Here is an 18,992-nt window from a genome sequence, read left to right as displayed (position 1 = left end):
CACACGCCCACAAACACACACACACAAACACACGCAGACAGCACGAATACGCATATATACGTTCGTGTATCTGTGCGCTCTTCTTGCTTGTTAAGTTGAGATCCTCTCTGATAATAAACCTCTGGTTGATTTGTTCGCTTGTCGATGTGCCTTTCTGCGTCAAGAAAACCTGTCATGACTCAATGACAACCGCGGCATTAGCGTGATTGTTTCACAGCGGCCACAACTTCTGCGGTCGAAATCGACTGATCCTGTTTCGCTGTAATTTTAGCTGTTGTTGGCCTTAACTGTAGTCAGCGGGATCCATCATTCCGCAACAGCCGTCGTAAAGAGAATCGTTTCATGTAAAGGGAAGGTAAAATGAAAAACAGCCAACCGACCAGCCCCACATACCGCTACTTGATGATACAAGGATGTGTTTTTGGTCAGAGAAAAGGACTCAGTCACGATATTGAATCGCAATTTTCAGGCAGTTGTCAAACCTCGGACAGCGTCTATCGGGTACAGTGCTATCTAAATTCGATTGCGTATTGAAGATCTAAATATCAAAATGACGCAAAATGCATTAACTTGCTGATGTCCACGATAGCCGTTGATAGCTAAAACGTAGACAAGTGAAGTGTACATGCCTGAGTTCTTGTTCCGCCGGGTACTGTGGACTCCATTAGTGCGTAGTATTTGTTCAATAACAGCGACCTGACATTTATTTGTGGAACTTAGTTTAACAGCATAATAGGCGATGCTGAAGCGTCCTGTAATAATACGTATCCTCTCTTTGATCGGCCGGAGAAGTTTCCGTTTTAACCAAACAAGAACAAAGTAAACATTGTCCCATGGCGCGATAAACCTATTGAGCTGTCAAAACGTGTTGCATCAGCTATTCTGTCAGTAATACTGAGAAGTGCAATGATTGTATTCAACATATCTAATCGTATGCGATGCTATGGATAAACTGTACAACCTTAACGTTTTCCAAATTCACTAATATATTGCTGCAGCGTAAGATCATCGCTAACTATTTGTTAACTACGTCTGAAACGATCTGCCTCAGCCAGTTACGCATATCGAGCTCTATTCTAGACCTCCATTGGCCTCAGGTCCGGACCTCACTAATAGTCTGTCATTTCCTAACCTTCGGACCAACACGGCTCGTGGGGGTATATTGCTCGTTGTTCTATTAGAAGATAATAACTATTCGTTTCCATTAGGCCAGTTTAATTTGAATAAAATTAATGATAAATCTATTGCTATCTGTTCGACTGAAACTGACTGAACGGTTTTTTTTTAACGTTAGTAATGATGTAAATGGCAGGTACAAAAGAGTTTTTCGATCGTTGATAGATTAGCTGACGCCCAGCACAGACCCTCCAGTCGAATTATTTGTATCCGAAATCGCACGTCTTACCATAACGATATTGTCGACCCTTTCCAACTCGTACCATTGCTTCGGTTCGCCATATTGAATTGGCGTTGCTTAGACTTAGGATTCTGACAGAATCTAAATTTGATGTCTGTCACTTTCGATACGTTAGCTTTCAATTAAGAGAAAGCAAGAGGCCCGCATTCCCGTCTTTGTCGCGTGTATACTCTGCAGTGGCACAGTGAATATATTGATCGACCATTGCGTCTATTGTGTTACATAATTTGTCGATTGTCTACGATCATCGGTTGATACCGGCAGCCCTCGCAGTCGGATTACAGGATAAATTACAATTAGAGGATAAATCAATCGATACTTCTTATATATCGAATATATCAAATCGATATATTTAGATTACTGGCCGAAATGAAAATATTTGTATTTGACAAGAGCTACTGTGGAGTTTTCCAATGCTCATATTTCGACAAAAAATAGAGATCCAAAAATATAAACTCTTTGATTTCGCATAGCGTTTCATTGCCTACTACTCTACCCGCAGGCGTCTGTTAGAAATACCCCGGAATAGGACACGCACATAAACAGTCGTAGGCTATACCACGATGTTCATTTAGATTAAAAGGAAGAAGAAAACTAAAGCGAATTAAGGGGTTCTACTTGGGGAATAGGTTAAACTGAGCACTCGTCTATCCACCTTTAGCCTGTTTAGTTGTAAAGTTATTCCGTGTGAACGTTGGAAACGTTTAAGCCTTCCTAAAAAAAATTGAGGAAACGTTTTAAGGCCTGTTTTTTCTGGCTCTTTTTAAAAAAGCCATTGTCTCTTGATTATATGCAATTTTTTGTACTTTATAGAAACATCTACCCCACTTAAAATTTAGCATATGCACATGACTTCGAGATCTACGGTTGTCTCGGTTTCAAAAATCCACCCTTCGGAAAAATGACACGTAGCTTTTTAATCAAAGTGAACAATGCCGGACGATGAAACGCTTGTCTCCGCTGACAGAATTGATAATGTCACGCTTCTTACCGTATCTACTACTGGGGACCTTAGCGCACGAACATCTGCAACACCGGACGTCAGCCAACATATGCTTACACTAGCCCATAGATACACAAAGCTTGTTAATATCATTTAAAAATATTTTGCAGTAAGAAATACAAATGTTTACATTTGTTTGTGAGGCCATTGTTTTATCCGAATGTATGTATTCATCTCCAGTATGGGTGTCACGTCCCGTGAAGCACAAGTCTACGTTCGAAGGGGTGTATGGACTACATACGTCGATCTGCCTTCTTCTATATCATCGTCATTTGAGCAGCAAAATGCTGGAAGCTTTTTTTCAACTGTATAAAACAGGTTTTACAGATATTTTGTAGAAATCGATTTTTTTAAAGTTTAAAAGGTTTCAAGCTAATTACCTTCCAACAAGAAACGTTTCATTGATAGACGTTACGTGAAACGATGTAATAGCTTTGTGTAGAGGACGTCCAGGTAATTGTATTAATACGGCACACCTGCTTCATTCCTACTTCATTGTATGTACTTCTTTACTACACAATATTCGTTTTTATGTGCCACCTATACCTCCTTGTCTAATTAAAGGTGTCTGCAGTTAAATTGAAATTCGGGCTGATATCTCTTCGGCACCTCACAGATGGGGTTTGAGAGCGAGAAAAGATCTAACGAAATAAGAACAAAAGAATATTAGAAGACAGATAATTGTCAATTAGAATTTATTTATATTACACCAAATGCGGCTAGAGCATTTTTGTATACCTCTTGACAATATTCTTTTTCATTAAAACGGTCGCTGCATAACAGATTCGGATCGTACGCGAGAAGATCCTTCAGCGCAGGTTGTTCGTGTCCATTCAGACTCAAACTTGGACTGGATTGGATTCAACAGGCAAAATGTCTACCGCCTGTTCTAACTCAATTTGGTCGACGGCATTAGTTGACCATATGCGATTAAATCGATTGGACAAATCATAATTTCACCTTAAACCGAGGTTCAGTCCTACAGCAGGATTGTCGAACTGGCTATATCTGTAACCGAAAGACAATCAAAGTAACGTACGCATGTACTTTTGATCGAATGTTTGCGTTAGAAAAATACGCTCTCAGAAGTAGTCTGTCTGTTCAGTGAATGCTTCAAGCGGAAAACGGAGCATTAACAATCATACGATCAGCCGTCTTGGCTACCATGAACTATGTCAAATGCAGTAAAAAGTAGATCGTAAGGTTTTACTCTGTTCCTTAGTGACTAGAACGCGCGCTAGCTTCATATTCGCCGCCATACTGTGAAGTTGCAATGCTGAGAAGTATGCGCTATAAATCTCCTACAAAAAAGAGTGAACCTTAAACTATTTTTGCTATCGTAACCTCTACGACTATTGTCAAATCGTTTTGTTTCTATAGTTGCCTTTGTTGGTGCTGCTAACTGGGGTTGTCGCTGCACAAGTTATGGTGGCACCATGGATCAGTGGGGTTTCATTGTTGACCAGCTGCCATTTCACGACTGACACCGCGCAAGATGACAAGGAACAGTGTAAGAATAATCGTCCTTGAGCTACCTCTCCTGAACCTGTGCGCATGCGTCAAGTTTCGGCCATTTCTGTGACTGCCAATAATCGTCGTGGCATTGTGTCTCGATACAAAGGAGTTCCAACAATTCAAGCAGAAGTCTCAATGCCTTTTGCATTGTCACAGCTAATGCAAGGCAGCCGGGGGCGCGAGGGTAGTCGAAAATCAATATGGACTTGGTCGATATGTACATAGTCTGTCTAGTTTATGGCAATCTACACTAGGAGAACTATGTAGTGTATTATCTGATCTACGGTTATTTGGAATATCTTTCGGTTATTCACAAGAATATATTCTGATTTTGTTTCGGCTAATGCCGGTGGGGGTATTGCATTTTGGTTGAGTACGTACAAAAACCCCGTTTCGGGCATTGCGATTCACCAAATGGTTATAGCCAGAAATATAGGAATAGCACGTTCATCATTGTTACCATCAGAAACTATGTAGACGAGAAGTCGATACGTTTGTATTGTTTTATATTTGGCTTGAACTAGTGATCAGCCAACGTTCGCACAGACAAATGAAGTTGTAAGCTTGCGAATCCATGAATAAGTCGCTTCTTTTCGTCGAGTTTCATTTCGCCTGCTATGGACATATTGGAGGAGATTACATATCTTAAATGAGCAATTTAAGGAAAACCAGAGGTTGACGCATACCTACATATACCGTGTCATTACAGCGACGGCTGTTGAAGCTGTTACGATTTGCCGACAATATGAACTTCAATAGCACTTAGTCTTACGCTCATTCACAAGTTCATTGCGTGAAGTCTTTGTCGTAACTACTACCGCATCACGGATGAGCGCTCTACTGAAGACGGCGGTCGCGGCAGCTTAAGGCAGGCAATTGCTTCCCACACAATGACGACTTCATTTTAGCGCGCTTGACTGCTAGCGACAGACGCGGTAACAATAACAACAAAAGTAAAAGTTCTAACTACGACCATGTGTAGAACTTTGATGTGTGAGGTCCAGTGGCATCACAGGTCAAGGTTTTCACAATACTAAAATCCAAGTCACTTTTTTGTCAATCTTAGACGATATGCATTTCCTGAATCTAGTTGACGGACTCCGTTACCCTGGATGGAACCTGACTAGATATTATATCACGGGGCAATCTGTAATATAAACACTCCAGCAACTGGCTAAAGAAGAGAACCAAGAATAGAGCTTTTCACAAAGTTGAGCCATTATATATATTTTTTTTTTTTTTCGGGGTGCTCGTGGTCTTTGTGACACAGACAAGCAGGAAGTTGACAAAAGGATTACAATCATAATTCAGTTTGAGGTTACGTGTGCAAAAATCCGAAACCTGTCTTAATACGTACTGCTGCTGCTGCAAAAACTATGACGGTAGTATTTTCAAATCTCAACTTAAATACACCTTCGACTCACTACTAACTTTAGCACAACGAATAGCTTTATTCATTATTCCTCAGATAAAGGTATATATTTTCTTGATTTTAACAAAGGCGTACTTAGGCCCGTTCGGATAGGAACACTTCACATGGCGCAAAACTTCATTGATTGAAGTGCTCAGCACCACTGTGATCTTACGGAATTTATTTTGTGCGCTTTATATTGTAAATTGGCCTTGGTACGCACGGTCGTGACAAGCTCAAGATAGGCTATCTATTTTTTTAGGCTGACTTTCGAAATTTTTCCACCGCTGTGTGCAATTCTTGCTTTACGTTATTTTTTTTTTTAATGGTAAATAGCAGTACGATGCATGACAGATGCTGGGACGGACGGACGGACGGACGGACGGACACGCAGCTCCTGCGTTGCTGGCCGTCGCCGTCGAGTATTTCCATATAATTGAGGGTAGCTCGTAGTCAAGCGGATTATTGTAAGTAAGTTGGAAATTGAAAATTTTGGTATCTTCATCAGATCTATTTTCGCAGTTCAGTTGATACGTCTGCAACTGATCTGTTGTATACGTCCGTACACCTGGCTGACTTGGACCGCACGGTCGAAGTTCAAAACAGTGGTATTAACTGGTTCGCTAGTGACAGATCTCGTTTATACTGGAATAAAAATGTTCTATTTTTTACGTAATGTAAAACATAACATCAGATCTTTGATCACTTTTCAAATTATCGTCTTGGAGATATACAGCGTTAAGGTAAAAAAAAAAACAAAAAGTGTAAAACCATAAGTATCTGATAACCGTAGTGATCCTGCCTTTAATGGAGCAGTATTGCACCTAATTTAACTCTTAATCGTATGTTAACGAAGACGTCTCGCCCAATGATGGCTTGTCGGTCTCCTGAGCTAAAAAAACTTCCGTCAGCAATTCTTATATATGGAGTCCCGTTTTAGATCGCATCTCCTAGCCGCTTGTGAAAATACTGATTGTCCAAGCCATTTCCATTCGTTTCCTGTCCATGCTGGTTGTGCTTCCACCTGTACTCTAATAACAAAGTGGATCTCTAAATAACGGACAAAAATCGTTCGCTTGCCCCACTACGCAATATGAATAAAATAAAAAAAAACATGTAATAAATACGAAGTGGCATTTTGGGCGATTTTCGCCGTGAAAAAATTCTGATCCGTACGCTGTCACGCTCCACGTAAGTTTGTCTATTTTGCTTGCACAACACGCTGCCATACAGCCCTAAAGGATGGTGGATATGTTCCTTTCAACAAAAAAGCTTTGTACTGACGCGAATTCTTTTCTGCAGAATGCGAAAGATTGACGGCTGACAACGCGAAGCTCCGCGCAGAAATCGATCGATTACACCGTGAGTTGACGCTTCACGTGAAGCGTCAAACCGCATCGTCACTCCTGCCATCCCAGCCGCTTGAGACGCCAGCGCAACACCGACAGCAGTAGGAACAGGCTGGAAAAAGTGAGCATTGATATGTCCTATACAGTGCGCTCGTGCTATCAATTTAAATCTGTTCAACTGACTGAACTGGGAAATGTCATGATTTTATTCACAGCTTAGTGTTAGCTGAATAATTATGTTATGTAGGAAATCTGTGGAGTAGACGATAGGTGGCAAAAAACATATACATTTCAAAATTGTACAGCAATGTGTACGGTTAGAACTAGCAGTATGATGGTCGTTATTATATTGTTGGTCATGTAAGGAAGAGTGTTTGTTGAACTGGAAGACTATCTTCAAGTGATTAGGGTAAGTCGAGCCGGACGGCTAGGTCAAAATAATTCAGTCGACTACGTTTTCTTTAAATTTGCCGGTAAAAACGAGTCGAAAACAAAACGTTGTCCGTAGGAGTTTCTGCCAAGCACCGTAGCGATCGTATGTTTTCGAAATACCAAGCAGCGATAATATTACGATATGATTTCATTGATTGGCACCCGTTCGTTCATAGGTCTGCCCGGTCTCGCCTCGCGTAATAGCAGAAGGTTTTTTGCTAGAGCGCAAAAGACATAGATAGATATTGGCAATCCCTCTCCGCCAGAACAGTTCGATTCCACAAGCTCTCACAGCTACCCCAGAGGACTAACTATGTCTCCCGGTGCAATTATTGCAGCTTTCGAACTTCTTCTTCAGATGCTCCTGGCTTCGACTTTAGTTCGGTGGACGTTTCAGCGTCTTATTGCAATTGATTAATAAATGAATGGGTTGGTGAACTTAGCGAGGTAATAGGAAAATTCATTGTGTATACGACGGTCAACTCTTGTTGGATTTTACAAGTACGCGGTACGGCAACGTATCTTCGAATAACAACAAAATAGATAGTTAACAGCAGCAAGACCAATGTTGATTCCTACGATATCCGAGAGCGGCGGCCATATAACAACAACATTGATAATAACAATATATATATATATATATATATATATATATATATATGAAATCCCAGTTATGCGCGTAGGACAGTGAACGTGATCATGATAGGAATAAAAATCATCATGGTCACAGAACTCTAAGTATACTGTGTCTACTAAAAACATGACGCAATGAAGTGCAGTTGGAATAAACGAACCTCATTACACTGGATTTTGTCGCAAACAAAAGCACAAACACTCGTTGATATAAACATGAAAATAAATAATAAAAAAGAGCACATCTATAGATCACATCGTAGTAATAATAAATGTATGTTGTTACCGACTGCACACTTCTGAGTCTTGCCCTACCTGAGCTCCGTCGTTATATACAATTAGTAAATGCATGAACAAAACGAACGTGCACCTACATCTTACCGTTGAACTCGAAACTGACCCTTTAGCAAGCATTCGCAATCGGTTTCAGGAGCAGGAACAACAATAGGTGACAAGGTGAGACAACAATGCGTTATTGTGGCAGTACAGGTCTCGTGTTAACAGGCGCCCTGCTGTCGAAAAGGTCGTCCAGGAAAAGCTGTTGCTGGCTTGTATAAAAGCATCGAATGATAAATAAATGTCTCTTTTTTTCCTTTACTTTTACTTAGCAGTGACAGTATCATTCATAAAGGGCGGCTAATAGTAGAACTATCGGAAACTCCCTCCGTACAAACAAGATGCGTTGATATATCGAAATTTTACTTGGAGAGTCGCGAGTATACACTACGCAAAACTTGAGAGTATCACAAACTGAAGCAAGCATTTTGTCTTAAAAAATAATCAACACAGGCTTCTTGATGAAGAGACAAGCAATACAGTTAGGGCGGCCTTCCGCGGGCGGCCTATATGCATCTGTTTGCCACGGTAACCATGAATATGCGCCCGTCGTTGGTCCAAATTCGAGCTCGTCATTGTTGCATGTAATTGTAATAGTATCGTTCCATAGGTCTGTTGGGGAAAAAACCAGAAAAGTTTAGCAGGACTTACTCTGGAACACAGATCGTTGATGTAGGCATGGAGCAGGCAGCTCCGAAGACTTGCTTACACGGTAAGAACAACCGGCGGCCTAAATGTAACTAACAGAAAATTTGTGTACGTTTTCTCAGTTTCTTAATAATCCCTTTTAGTAACCCTAACGCACGTCGACGTTGGCCTTAACAATCAGTTCTACGACGATCTAGGTTTGTTGTTCTTCTAGCATTTACGCCCGATATTGACGCCGTGAAGCATTATTTCCGGCTGATAATCTCAGTTTAGAAACTACCAACTTGCTGCCTACCTTATCCTTAGAACCTACTAGCTTGCTGCCTACCTTATCCTTACTATTGGCATTGTAATGTATTAATAAAATATTAATGTTTATAAATTGTTTATTCATTATTGGAATTATAAAGCAATGTCAGGATTTATCGCAACAAATCTAACTAGGAACGCGAAAAAAGCCGAATGGTCATCAAAGGACGTCGCAGAAATAACATACTAGTCACAGCAACCTGATAACTGAAATGCACGTCAGGCCTCGTCGCCTTAATTAATGTTTTGTTACCTTTTCGTTAGCTTTTTAGCTAGTGACAACAGCCCTCAAGTAAAAAAGGCTCAAAGCGCGACTGAAAATCGGGCAAGCCGTCCCGTAAATGCAGTGATCAAAAATAGTTTGATAAACTATTTTTGATCACTACATTGGCTGACCAAAATCCTGTCTTCTCATTAGATTTTAGTTATTAGAACCGTGCATCCAGTCTACGTTGTTATATATATGGCGAAGATCTGAAATACTAAAAACATATAGGCCTTATGTACTTACACTAAGTTTGAAAAAGAACTCCTTCTTGCTCACTTGGTATTGCGCCAGTCTTTTTATTTCTTTTCGGTTCGTTCCGTCCAACCAACCGTGGATCGGCATTTTTGGATAATTTTTTATTGTATATCCCCAACGGCTTTATTCTTCACTAATATCACACTATTTATAATAACTCTATACATTAAATACACAGTTTTTGAATCTCTCGTCGTCCTTTCGTGGATGTGCTCCTAGTTAGTGGCTGTTTTAGATGGCATGGTAACACCAGCGGACAGCACTACTGACTTAAAGTGCGCTTTTTCATGAAGAACTTCATCCGGGGGGATGTCAGCAGGAACGCGATCTTAAGATTGCTCCCTCCATATATTACCCGTACGGCAGACCCACGTCATAGGTCAAGTGCATAAGGATTAAACTCGTCCCAGAGATGCCAGCGAAGGTGGCAAGTAACATTACCTCTTTACTATCAGACTCATTCGGGGAACGTCGAACAATATATGGCTCATTTTGATATGTGCACGACTTGATATGTATCGAATTATTGTATAAAACTTTCTTAAAGAAGTTGGCATTTTCGCTTGTATTTCCGACCGATATTCATCGTCAGTCTTCCGGTGACTCTGTATGATTACAAAGCGATGGAGGCGACAGTGTCCTGATTTGATCCAATAAAGGCGCAAGGGCATTATGATCGTTCAATAGCTGGGCTCGTTCTCGATATGTCCTGACGGAACGGAAAGGCTCGTTCAGCTAGCCTTAAGGCCAGTACTGGTCTGCTGCTGCTGCTGCTGCTGCTGTGGCGGCTGTTGCTGCTGCTGCTGCTGCTGCTGCTGCTGCTGTTTTGGGATGTAGATTGGGGTCACCCAGTCTGGTATGAAAGACCTGAAATTATCACCATAAAACATCGTAACAACAATTAAGACAATAAAACCCAACTCGCCCTATTTAATTCCGATTAATTTTCTTCACGGTAAGTTCGAGCTTATCAAAGTGTTAAGTTCAGTTCGCTGTTAAACTTAAAAGTATGGCTTGCTTACCGGCTCTCCTTATAACCAAATACATAATGATAGTGCTAATAATACGAGGAGCACGAGTAGGACCGTCTCACACTGCACGAAGGCACTTTTTTGCTGTCAACTAGCCTTGATATTATTATTATTGGTGTTTTCGATAGGGGACTTCCGTAGCTTCTTTGTGGAGACTAAACGAACCAAGCGTAAAAATGACACTTGTGCCAAATGTTTTGCTCGAGCGGCTCGAAATTGATGTGTTTTGAAGGAAAAATAGACACGTAAGTATAAGCATCATTTCCTATCACGTACTGGCAAGCATATTGATATACCGTTATTATCTAATAACTCTTTATCAAAATTGATTTTTCTAATAACAATTGTGTCTGTTTCCCACCTGTAAACGTCAACTTTCACTCATTAGCTTCCTCTGTGTTAACAATAGCCTAACAGCAATGGCTTTTTACCAGCTTCTATTTGATAAAATATCTTAGAACGTTGCTTGGCGAACGTTGGAACTTATTCGAATCGGGCAATATAACGATATTTGTTAGCCAGCAAGCAGAAATAGTGAAGTTCCTATATATAGTTCGTATCATCGCTAAAATGACGGCCAGGTAGCAAACTTCGTAAGATTTTCGAAATTTACTTTTAACGAAGCGCAATAACAAAGGTACATCAAATATAATTACACATAGACATTATGAACGTTTCATTTGTTAGCTAAAACTATCTCCAAAGGAAAGACGGAAGAGTCGACTCTGATCATTTTCAACCTTCATAAAACAACTTCATAAACTAATTTATATAAGTAGTTCGTGCGAAAATTAAAATTAAGGTCTTCTTTACCTCTGTGTGTCCTGAAAGTAACGGCTATAAAATATACTCAATATATATTTACGCTATCAGTGCGTTTATCCTATGAGCCACCGTTTGCAGTATAATAGGATGAAGTACAAGGATAGGTTAATAGGATGAAGTATCGATGTATTATTATAGCTTCGTTCTGCCTGTCACATTCTGATAGCAGCTGCTGACGGGAACAAACGAAATACTGAACACAGAGATTATCAGCGTACTTGAAAGCACGCATAAAAATTACACGGGAAAATCTAGCAGTTACGGTGATAGCACGTACGCCACACCCACTTACCTCTTTATTCATATTCAAAGTCTGCGGCCCTAAATCTACGTCAATCGGCGTGTCTCACATGTATTCTCTCCGTGGGATTCGGAAAACCTTACGAAACTAGGCTCTCATTTAACCAGATATCAGTGAAACCGATCCCTTAAAGCTAGTTATATAAAGCTTTGAATAGCTTTAAAACATTTGCTCATCGGCCTTTTTAGGGAGCGAATTAGAGACTAACCAGGAATGGCTGTCTTGAGTTTAATTTCGGATAATGTCCAAGGAACTATGGCAGTAGCAACTATTGTATCACGAATCCTTCCCTATTAAGGGAATACGAGCAGACGAATTCAATCAGGGTCCTAGATTCATCATTAACATACTGCCGGGTCACATGGCTTACGCAGCCGCCTTTGTTGCCCTAACAGGAACAATATATAGAGAAATTCAGCAAAACCATTAACACGTTCTTTGGATAATCATAGCTGTTCGTGATGATTTGTATTGCTAATACAACTACCGTTTGTGTAACATGTCGACAAAGACCGACCTTGTTTTATTCCTGATATTGCAGATGTTGTCAATTCAGACCCAGAACCTGCTTTTCGCTAAGCACTGTTCCATCCGTACGTTCAAATTAGGCATAGAGCGGGCACCGCTCACCAGTTGTCGACCAAATCGTCGTTTGATATTTAGCCCTTTGATGTATTCACCTGCTTGTGTTTGCTTGTCTAAGCAGTCTAATTATTATATAAAGCTTGCTTCTGCGTACGTTACTGTTACAGCTATAGGTATATTATTATGAACTTGTCCATATCTGGTATGGCCTGCCGCTGTTGACTTTGTTGGCCTAATGTTCATGCTACTTATTTTACCTGTTCACGTCGCCATATGAAAATGTTCGATTAAGCTCGTCAGTGGTGTTTCGCGGGACATTCGCTACTCTGCTGCCATTGACAGCCAGTCCGTCTCACCACCACACCCTCCTGGGGGTAGGAGGGCGTTCGGTTTTTGTTCAGTTTCAGGTCGTCTACTACAACCACTATGGCAGCATCACCTTCATTGGCACGATCAACCTTTTTGCTTGGCCCAAGGCGATGCCGTCGGCTGCGGCAAAACAATTGTATCCGTCATTGCTACCGGTCGGATGGTGACGTTACTTCTTATACCAATAATGATATTATCTACCACTAGCAAGCCAGTAATACTATTACCCGTTTGTTTGTAAACAGAACGCGAACTAGAGAGACCTCTCTTACTCGTCGCGTTGGGGAAGAAATCAGCACTCACTGGCCCAACGCCGCAGCATTCATATCTGTGATATAGTAAGGCCAAGCGCCGAAAGACTAGCGCTATTATTGCTACTGCTGTCACTGGTTTTTTTTTTAATGTTAAGTGTCCTATAGTTCGCTGTTTTCAACAATGGATTGTCTAATCGGTTCTGCCTGTCGACTGAAAACCGATGAACGAATCTACGTAGTTTTCTACACGAACAAATAGTTAGTGCTACACTTGCAACCGTTCTTGGCATAAGCGGAAATGGCCTTGAACGGCACCGAGGGGTACGTAAGTACTGGAACAGACCGTTCATCAACAGACATGAACAGAAAGGGCTTAGTGAATGCAATGGATGACATTGAAATAGCAGTACAACACATATTTTGGACATAAATAAACTTTAAAATTATAAATGTTCTCTCTGAGCGCTGTTTTCACGAGGAAAAGGTGAAGGCTCAACTAAATCTGCGCGCGCTGCTGTCGACGGGGTAGCAGCGACTCTAAGAAATCAATCGATAATGGCAGTAAAATAGCGATCGACAGTTCGATCGATCGAGTGATTCGACGCATTTGGTACCATACGACGTAAAAGTACCACATGGATTTCGTTGTGGGCAACGAATTTCTCATTGGACGAGCAACTTTATTCCAAAGCGGGCGTGCTGGCAACATGCCATCTGGGACACGGTTCCCAGTTTTTCAGTAAGTTCAAGACAAGAGGACAACAAATAGAAAATTCCACAACCTGCGGTGCTACAGCACAATTTTAAACGTGCTGTTTAGTTTCACGTAAGTTTGAAACTAACACGAAAAGGTTCAGACTATTGGTGATCTGCGATATCTGATTGCAAAACTTGGACGCACGCGATGCCTGTATTAGGAGATGTCGTCAAGAAGTGCGAGACTACGGTTTGCATTTTCGCAGGGACAAATCGACGAAGCATAGGTCGAGTTGGCCGGGTAAATTTTGGCGATCGAAGAAGAACTTAGAAACCACCGGGACACTGCCTAGGTTAGTGAAATGTAGGGTTTGCGAAATACTACAGATTTGTCTCGTTTATTATCATCATTATCATTATAGTTTCATTTCATTCGATATTGTATATTGAAATTATTAAGGCAGATAACGATGAATGATTTTATAACATGTACTCTATGTAATCATATTTCCAATACCTTCTGTGAGTAAGCTCCTGGGCATAAACGCAAGTTGGGCATAAATCTAGCGACTTTCAGGTAGACAGACCAAAAATAGCCGATACTATCTACGATGTACAATCCCTTTGACCGCACAGCGCGTTAAGCTGGGATCTGTAGAAACCAGTTTACAAACTACGGTCGTGACGTGGTGTCCCAATACTAGCTAATAGCTAAGCTTTAATCTACTATTTTTTGTGCTGTCTTTGTACGTACGAGTAAGGTGAACTTGGCACTTGTACGACGAGCAGATGGTGCCCATTGAGGAAGAGTCTCCACAAGCCCTTGTGAAAACCCCTTCCATCCAGGTCCCAGACCCGCAGACAGCGAGCCACTTCCAGCCACGTTGAGTAATTGTCGTCTTGCCGTATATACATAACATATACCTGAAATAGAACCCATTAGATGAATCAGTGGACAAAGGCGGTGGAATTTATACGCATTAAAAAACACCGGTGCGGCCTCTAATGCACTAGGTGCCATCGGAGCTACCGGAGCAGCGGAACTGAGTCATAATTTAGGTCAAGTACAAAACGGAACCCACTCATATCGTGCATTAATCAATCGCTACCTGCATATATATATATATATATATATATATATACAAAAACGGGGTCGCTCTTAAGCAATTTATATTACAGGATAGAAGAAACGAAACCTATTTTATAAATAATTCGTTTTCGGTAAGTTGCCCGAGCGTTTTTCTTCTGTCGCTTCGTGATATGTCACGCGATCTCCTCTGTTGCTTGATATGGTTTCCGTGAATAGACACGTATGTATGAGTATGAGTTGTTATAGCCCGTAGTTTGTTATTACGATGTTTATGTGTAGTAAATATGAGTACGCAAGTGCAGCGGGCATAACAATAGTAGTGAGCAAAAAGGCACAATCTGTGTTACTATAATAAGCTATGATATAATAGCATACCATATTATGTGATTATACATTACAGTAGGATAATAGAAATGAGCAGCTATCATTAAGATCGTGATCCAGTTACTGGAAAAAAAAGCTGCCTAACACAGAGATCATTTGCATTGCAGGCAACAGTGACGATGCTCTGGCGAACTTTCGGTATCGCTTAATAAAAATAAACACAATAGTAAACATTTTATCTACATCAGACACATGCGTGTTTCTTGCCAATGGTACGTGGCATTGATCCCGTCGTAAGTGGCAAACGACAGTGAGAATTTCTCGATTTGACTCGTTTCAGAAATGCTACAGCCCAGAATGGGACGTGGGTCGGTCGGTTCCATATGATCGATTCTATTTTGTTGCAGCGTTGCCTATCCTATGCCGCTGTTATTGCTGCAGAGAGGAACTTTCGAGTGACGCTGAGGACCTTTCTAGCGAAAGTCCTTTAGCAGAGGTCGCAACCCACAGCGACCCCGTGAAGCTGAAAGAATCATTACTATGATGACACAATCACTACTAGCACTGAGGACGACGAGTATCAGTGCAGACTGGATAGACTGGCTGATTAGCTAACTATTTAGCGGATTTAATTAGAGATGGAAGGATGCCATTATATAACGTTGTTGACTATAGAGGAAAATTGTTGTTAATTTTCTGTTGTCGGCTCCCTTTCAAACTATGTTATTTTATAGGATTTTTTTTAACTCTGCAGACAGGCATATATACATATACCGATTTGTTAACCCTTATCAGCAGCAGCAACACTAACAAGGCAAAAAATTAATGAAGAAAAATGAAGAAAAGCTAAACCATCAGCGTCATGCGATGATACGTAAACATATGTGCCTGCACATGTAAATCACCGCAGTTATATAACCAGGTGCAGTTCTTATTCTTATCAATGTTGTTATTAATTTCAGTGAAATCAGCTAGACGTTTTCGTAGGGGGAACAGTGGTGTGCAAATTCGATTTCACTACCTACCTAACGGTCCATGTAATAAATGCAGTCACTTCCTTTTTTAGTGTCCCGCGCATATTTTACGCGTAAACGTTCAATTCTGATTCCGTCGACTGATATTATCGCCAGCCCAGGGGACGGGTTGAAGTACTTATAGACATGAAGTATTGAAATAGAGCAACACGATTACGAGTTTCCTATCGATATTACGATGTCGCCCATCAAACGAGGCCGTCAAATTTTACAGCGGTATGTGCGTTTTGGTAAAACCGAGTAGTTAAGGGGGCCATTGTATGTGACTGGGTTTTTTTAGAATAGAACGAAACGATAACATTGGAATACTCATCTAAAGTAAATCTAATAACAATACCGAGATCAATCTGGGCGGAAAAATTGGGTTTCCAGTTAGGGTATCTTGGTGTTCATCCGTTGAGTGGAGAACAACATATTCAAAAAGAGAAATATGTTGCTGATCTGCTTAGGTAAAAAAATCCTATGAACGAGCTCACATACGTACATCCATAATATGTTATAGTTATTCTAGCTAATCGATTTCAAAACGGCTGTCAGTTAAGATTATGCAACCATGGCCATTGTCATCATGGCCGATGTATAGGCCGATGTATATTAGACGTTGCGCCCATAGCAACTGGTAAAATCGTTCCAAGTACCCTTTACGGTCACATATTAAAGCCATTCTAACGAGAAGCCTCTTGGTTTGAACATGGATTAATGTAAGCGTTGTTGAGTAAAGCTCTTCAAAACAAGAAACCTGACAATGGCTGGCAAGAAATTGGAAAATCACGGAACGATCTCCATCATGAAGTGGCTTTGATTTCGTTCATCTTGCATAGCGCACACTCATCTTTAAGTACTACACCCAGGGATATGACCCGTTCGAGGGGAAAGTTCAACTGTTCATTCACTGAATCTCCCTTTGCTCTCGCGTTATTTCACCTTTCAGTGGTTGATAGAGTCAGCTAGGATTTACTAAATAGACAACTCACTGAGGATGCCTTAGGCTAAAGATCGTCAACATAGTAATACTAAGCGTGCATAACATGATGTGCTTCGTGCGTTATATAACACGTGTTCCTCACGCATCTTATATGTTGTCCATGCTATCATACTATTACTTACATCAGGGTTAGCTGGACCGTGATTTAATCCACCTTTGATTTGTTGTTTCGTCTGCTGTTGACTCAGGTGTCTCGATTGCGGCTGAGCGGTCTGCTGACTATTTGGTCTATTGGCCAGTTTATTCCCAGCAGGTGGTAGGAAATCAGGTTCGCACGGCGATTTGCTGTGATCCACCGGAATGGCTTTACGAAGCAAACTAGCAAGTTCCAGCTCGTATGCATCTTTCTTTAATGAATCGACATTTCGTAGTTTAACGTCCGGAAGATTGTTGAACGCATGTTTCTTGAAGTACATATCCTACAAATGAATCATAGTAATGTATGTGAGAGGTGACATAAGGATATTAGAAGTTCGAGTTGCTCAGATAGCGGCTGTTCTCTGTCCGACAAATGGCCGATTTGCCTCCGAATGCAGATAAACCGTTATACAATCGCATAAAGACCATAGAACAGTCGGTGGTAGAGCATAGCCATAGTCGTCGATAACTGTGACTGAATTCGTTTATGCAGCCTGCAGATGGTGATTCTTTTTTTCATGTAAATGGGCTAGCCAAGCACAACTAACAGCAGTCTAATTTATTTAACGTTATCAAGCAATGCATCGACATTTGGTCCGATTGCTTTTAGGCAATCCCGGAACGTCTATGAGTCAATAATGTGATACAGAAATTATTAACTGACCTAAATGAGATAGTCTAAACACCTCCAAGAAGCAGTGGCGTTAGCTTTATGCTGGACTGCCCTTTATGAGGTCTGTCTACCTGACGGGAAGGTACTGGACGACAGGCAGGAGACACCCCTTGCTGTTCCCCGAAAGGCGGAAACTATGTTTGAGAAGCAAGCTTGTGGAAGAGGATCGTAAACAAGGGCTGCTGCTACAAAGTACTCTCAGGCATACTTTTCAGGCGTCTTTCCATTTTCCTATAAGTTCTAGGAGTAATCCTAAATGAACAGCGAAATTTGCAAAGAGGAACGTTAACAGTGATTGCTTGTCAAATCCTGCTTGCAAAGATAGGGTCTGTTATAAGCAGGGAGGGCATCCATATGTTCATTTATATCGTAGTCGCCCATTCGATAAAGCGACTAAAAACATGGTGTTATTAGTGTTTGCCAACGCAAAAGTCCAAGCCGTCGCTTTCGATGCTGCAGAAGATTGCCATTTAGTTTCAAGATGTACGCCGATGATCCCGTAATCTACGGGATAGGGCGCTTTGAGCTTTAGCAGGCACTGGTCCAGATCTGGTTTCGGTTTTTCATAGGCTGCGATAAATTCATTAAATTTGGTATGTTAGTGTCGTTTGGCCTGAATGCTTTACAGGCAAAATCGCGACTTGCCGCTTTAATTTAGACAGAGTGCGAGGATTGGTGATTTGCCACTAGTTCTTACGCCAGTTTAATCATCTCCTGCGTCGTGCTTATTGCAGGGGCAAGCAAACAGGCCTTTGGAGCGAAATGTCAACTCTAACATGAAGTGCGATTGGGCAAATGTATCAATTGCAATCTTGCTTCCACCAACACTGCATAGAGGAATTGGGGCAATCAAAGCTCTCGTTCTGAAATAGGTCTTTTTTCGTCTTGGGGCCTAAGGCTTTCCCTATTCTAATTAAGGATTGGTCGTACATGCGGGCTGCTATACCAAACGCCTAGCGCGTTAGTTTACAAAGAATGATTTCAAAAAGGGGCAATTATTCGAAATTCAGGTGTGAATCTTGTAGTTTAAACCACCCTTGTACCTATAACGCTACTCGGATCCCGTTGGACGGATTAGTTCCTCGAAAGCATGTTTGCCTGAATTTCGTGG

General features: G+C 41.1%; 2 protein-coding genes across 5 annotated transcripts in view; one reads left to right on the top strand and one right to left on the bottom strand.

Annotated features, from left to right (window-relative positions):
* LOC111262148 (bridge-like lipid transfer protein family member 3B) overlaps positions 1 to 9,126 on the top strand; it is a 44,386-nt gene extending 35,260 nt beyond the window's left edge. For 2 of the 3 annotated variants that reach the window (XM_022836187.2, XM_022836184.2), the window contains exons 16-17: positions 6,649 to 6,816; positions 7,466 to 8,054. In XM_022836187.2, the coding sequence (XP_022691922.1) occupies positions 6,649 to 6,800 (152 nt within the window). In that variant the 3' untranslated portion in view covers positions 6,801 to 6,816; positions 7,466 to 8,054. Of the gene's footprint in view, positions 1 to 6,648; positions 6,817 to 7,465; positions 8,055 to 8,190 lie in introns of those variants that run through there. The other variant, XM_022836185.2, reaches the window with a different exon arrangement.
* Positions 9,127 to 9,586: 460 nt separating this feature from the next.
* LOC111262150 (protein O-linked-mannose beta-1,2-N-acetylglucosaminyltransferase 1) overlaps positions 9,587 to 18,992 on the bottom strand; it is a 38,787-nt gene continuing 29,381 nt past the window's right edge. The window contains exons 6-8 of one of the 2 annotated variants that reach the window (XM_022836188.2): positions 17,193 to 17,489; positions 14,392 to 14,561; positions 9,587 to 10,443 (exon numbers count right to left, since the gene is read on the bottom strand). In XM_022836188.2, the coding sequence (XP_022691923.1) occupies positions 10,308 to 10,443; positions 14,392 to 14,561; positions 17,193 to 17,489 (603 nt within the window). In that variant the 3' untranslated portion in view covers positions 9,587 to 10,307. The remainder of the gene's footprint in view (positions 10,444 to 14,391; positions 14,562 to 17,192; positions 17,490 to 18,992) is intronic. The other variant, XM_022836189.2, reaches the window with a different exon arrangement.

This window comes from Varroa jacobsoni, unplaced genomic scaffold (genome assembly GCF_002532875.2).
Source record: "Varroa jacobsoni isolate VJ856 unplaced genomic scaffold, vjacob_1.0 scaffold_630, whole genome shotgun sequence".
NCBI classification, from domain to species: domain Eukaryota; kingdom Metazoa; phylum Arthropoda; class Arachnida; order Mesostigmata; family Varroidae; genus Varroa; species Varroa jacobsoni.
Note: the sequence above shows the minus strand (reverse complement) of the source record. Positions and strands in the feature narration are given on the sequence as shown.